The following is a 4442-nucleotide window of genomic DNA, read 5'->3' as shown; positions in this document are numbered from 1 at the left end:
CTATGTAACAAAGACATTTGGCCTATATATTATACTTAAAAAAAGGAAAATTTATATCTTTAGATGAAATGATCAAGTAGGCCGGTGTAGGACCGCTTGCAAGAAGTGTTAGGCCACCGGATGACAATAATAATAATGATGATTTTTGAAGCGTCGCTTTCAAAGGCCATTTCCATTTTCTCTTCTGCTAAAAATGTAATGACATTTTATTTATTTTTTAAATTTTAGCTGACACTTTGCCGCCACGTGGGCGCCGCATTTTAGATCCAATCAAAATAATCTGCCACGCCCCAATCTATTGAATTTTGAATTACTACTACTTCTTACACAACCGCAAACTCTTCTAATTTTACTCCCTAACAACTCATGACATCATTCTTCTACACCTTCTCATTTCACTTAGGACCCTTACGATCCCGTTCTGATTTTTTGCAACACCTAATTAAGAGTTTAGCACGTACTCTGTACATAATTTTTGAACCATAACATGAAATTTATCATGTGAAGTGATTTTAGTAGAGCAATTTTGTGTTTGAATGTCATTTTTCCATAGAGAAAGTATTGCGATTAATCTAAAGTGAGTATCATAGACTAGAGTTAGATCGCGACATCATACTCCCTTTGCTTGGCTAAAACTTCTCCATATTTTTTTTTTGGTGTTTAGAGAGTCAAAAGAACGGAAATGAGAATCGATTCTAAGATTACCTTTAGATACGGGAGGAAGCTCTAATAACTTGATCTGAGCCATCCCTCACTCTCAAACTTCTCCATATTCTTAAAATGAATGTTCCATTTTGTTTGTCACATTTCCTTAATAGTATATCTTTTTCTCCTTTACAAACTTGGCATACAAAAAAAAAAAAAATCGACCTACATGCTTTCAAATGAACCAACTCTTGAAAAAATAATTTAAATAAAAGAGACAATAATTATGAGACAAATGGAGTAATTGATCACCTCTTTTTAACTGATTCCCAAATAAATATATAAATAAAATATAAAAAACTATACTATATATAAATCACATCACACCTCCTAAAATTTTGAACCCAAAAAAGAAATATTACAACAGTAAGATTAAAAAAATACACCAATACTTGCTAGAAATGGCAATTGATAACCTTGCTAGTAATGAAAGCCGCCTTTCGGGTGCCTATATTCGTAGCCTTGTCAAACAACTTACAACTTCAAAACCCTTAAACACAAACAACGAAAATTTGATCAATAATGATAGTCTTATTGTTGGGGAGTTTACACCTCAAGCATCAATAAGCACCAAAAAAGGTGACAAATTAGGCATGGCTAAGCCAAATAACAACAACCAACAACAAGGTCACAAGAAGCAAGTCCGACGACGGCTCCATACGAGCCGCCCGTACCAAGAGAGACTCCTCAACATGGCCGAGGCTCGGAAAGAGATCGTCACCGCGCTCAAGTACCATCGAGCCTCGATGAAACAAGCTAATGACCGTAAACAAACGCGAGATGAACAACATATGGATGGTCATCAGCAATTGCAACAACACCGGTCGATATTTGGTGTACAAGATTATCAAACTCGTACATTAGTCAAAAATGAACCATCATCTTCATTAGATAATAATTTTTGTTATAGTAATAATAATAATAACAACAATTGTAACAATAATTATAATAATCATAGTCCCTCTTACCCTTGGGGAATTAGTTCAACACAATTAATAGAACCTAGATATGAAACCTTAAATAATATTCCACTTCCAAATCAAACCCTAGGGTTAAACCTCAACCTTCAAGCATTTACAAATTTAGATACACCCTTTTGCCATTCTATAAACACTACCTATACCAATAACCATTATTCGCCATTATCACCATCATCGTCGTCCTCCTCGACCCCAAGAGATCTCGGTGCCACGACAACGGCCGAGAGGGCGGGACTACTCCCTAGTAATGGTATGGCGGGTATGGACATGATGCATCCGGCATTAGATGAAGTTGAGATGGCGGCGATTCGATCCGTGGGAGAACAACATCAAATGGAGTGGGATGATACTTTGAATTTGGTTAAGTCAGCTTGGTGGTTTAAGTACCTTAAAACGGTGGATTTTGGTAAGGAAATTAAAAGGGAAGAAGAGAATTATAATGATCATGTTCCATTTGGAGAGTTGGAGTTTCCTCCTTGGTTAAGTGCAAATAATGATGAGAGTTTCTTGCAACAACATTTGGAGGATTCTTGCTCCGAGGATACTACTTTGCCTTGGTAAGACCTAATACTTATGTTACCTTGTTCTTTTTTTAAATAATACGAGTGTTTAGTAGCTTTTTAACTTGTACAATACACGGTTTAAATTAAATAAAATGGGTGGATTTTCTGGAGTAGTTTATTTGTATGCTATCTTGGGTTTTTGTGTTCATGATTACAAATATTTAAAATTTTCATTAATAACTGTTTCTCTCAAATTAATGTTATTGTTTAAATCAAAACTTTTGATAATTTTGGAAAGATGGATGGTTTGTATAATTTAAGTCAATATGCATGATGTGCTCAATTATATATTTTACTTTTGATGATGTAACTTGATCAAGAGAGCTCTACGCTAGGAATGGAAAACTCAAATACATAACTATAAGACAAGTGTTGAGCCAAAAATATATAATATCTCAATTCTCAAATATTTTGTGACGTGTGGATTTATAGAAATCATTATAATCAAATTTTGATAAAAATAAAAAATAAAAAATTATTACTAATAAGGAGTAATATAATAAGGATGTTCATTTTAAAGTTCTATCCAAACTTTATAAAAATTAATAATGCTACTACTATTTACTTTTTGAAAATGTCCTAAAATTAGGAATTACAATAACTTATCGTAACGAAAAAAATTAAAGTCGTTAGTCTATCAATAAGTTATTTATTAAAAGTCCGCTTCTTAATCATCTTTATTATTTTACAAGATCTTTATGTGCAAACCATTTAGAATGTATGTCATCGCCGAGCAACCTTATAAATAATTAAATTGAATTAAAGACTTAAATAATTAAATTGAATTAAAGACTTATAGTTGTATAAATCAAGAAATAATTTACTCTTCTTGTGTTTAAAGCTAGACTAGAAAGCCAAGTGTAGACGAAGAAAATAAAAATGAATGGCATGGTGCACCGTGGCCTGCCTAGCGTTACACCAGCTAAATTATGCATGCTTTTGCGAAGTGTCCATCACTAAAAAATTTGATGCTGCGAAAATGCAACTTGTCTTTTGGTTGTGAAGCTTCTGTTCCTTGTTATACTGGTATTTTATTTAATTTCACTATTATTTTACATTTTTATTTAAAAGTTGCTGCACTATTTAGGAATAAGATCGAGAAACTGAAAAGTTGACTTACAAAATATTAAGTTTTGGTTTTTTAGATTCTCTTCTCTCTCTTTAAGTTTTTTTTTTTTTTTTTTTTTTTTTTTGGTGAGGGAAAAAAAATGTTAAGAAACCCTTTTCAAGAAAAAACTATCTTTGCTAGCTTCATTTGAGTAGAATGTAGAAAGGAAAGAATGAGACAATATTAGGGTTACTTGCAAATTACAATTATATATAAATTTGTACGCTTTAATGTTTTCTTGTACACCAAAGTTGTTTTCACATCAATGTCGTCTCTAAATGAGTGAAAGGTAGCCCTAGAAGTAGCCTAATTTGATGGGGGAACATAGTCAATTAATGAATACTCACTAGAAATATACTCATATATGACTATATTGGAGAAAACATATAGTAGTATATAATAATGTAAAAGAAGTATATTTATCCTCGTGTTATAGTTTCTTTATCATACTTAACTTCTTCCTAAATTTTAGACTTAATTAATTGATGTTTGACTAATTATTTAGTACAGAGATGAATCTTCCAATAATCAATACAGCGCATAAACAGTACATCACTTAAAAGGGCACATATCATATGTAACACAATGCCTTTTAAATAATTATTTTATTTTATTTTATTTTTGTATTGTCCACATGTCAATTGAGAATCAGTGCACCATGCTAGATATATAACAGTATCTATTTTGTTACAGTAATAAATTAGAGGTAATTAGACCAAAATGACTTGTTTAATTTTTTTTTTCTTGGAACCAATTAAAATTTGGCTAAACATGTGCGGTTTGTTTGTTGTTATGTAACAGGATGGATATTGGAGATATTGATGGAATGGATGATGAGTGGTTATCATAACACTATTTTAGCAGTCTGATTTTGCTTCTTCCCAATGCAATCAACTTCTTGCAACATAAACCATAGATGAGGAGGTCAAGGGTAAAAAAATGAAAATGAAATACTTGTATTCTAGTATTTTGCTTATTTTTTACAGAAATGGATTAATTAGTAGCCAATGGTAGACAACCAACCTCGTGTGATTTGTCATTTACATCCCTTCCTATTAAAATAAAGGGTTTTCTTTGATAATTTTA

At 31.9% G+C, this 4442-nt stretch overlaps 1 protein-coding gene across 1 annotated transcript; it reads left to right on the top strand.

Annotated features, from left to right (window-relative positions):
- Nucleotides 1-649: 649 nt before the first annotated feature.
- Nucleotides 650-4442, top strand: LOC110698483 (probable serine/threonine-protein kinase MARK-A). The gene is made up of 2 exons (XM_021875924.1): nt 650-2242; nt 4158-4442. Exons 1-2 carry the CDS (start codon nt 1107-1109, stop codon nt 4204-4206), a joined length of 1185 nt encoding a protein of 394 aa, XP_021731616.1. The 5' UTR covers nt 650-1106; the 3' UTR covers nt 4207-4442.

This window comes from Chenopodium quinoa, unplaced genomic scaffold, assembly GCF_001683475.1.
Source record: "Chenopodium quinoa cultivar QQ74 unplaced genomic scaffold, ASM168347v1, whole genome shotgun sequence".
Taxonomy (NCBI): Eukaryota; Viridiplantae; Streptophyta; class Magnoliopsida; order Caryophyllales; family Amaranthaceae; genus Chenopodium; species Chenopodium quinoa.
Note: the sequence above shows the minus strand (reverse complement) of the source record. Positions and strands in the feature narration are given on the sequence as shown.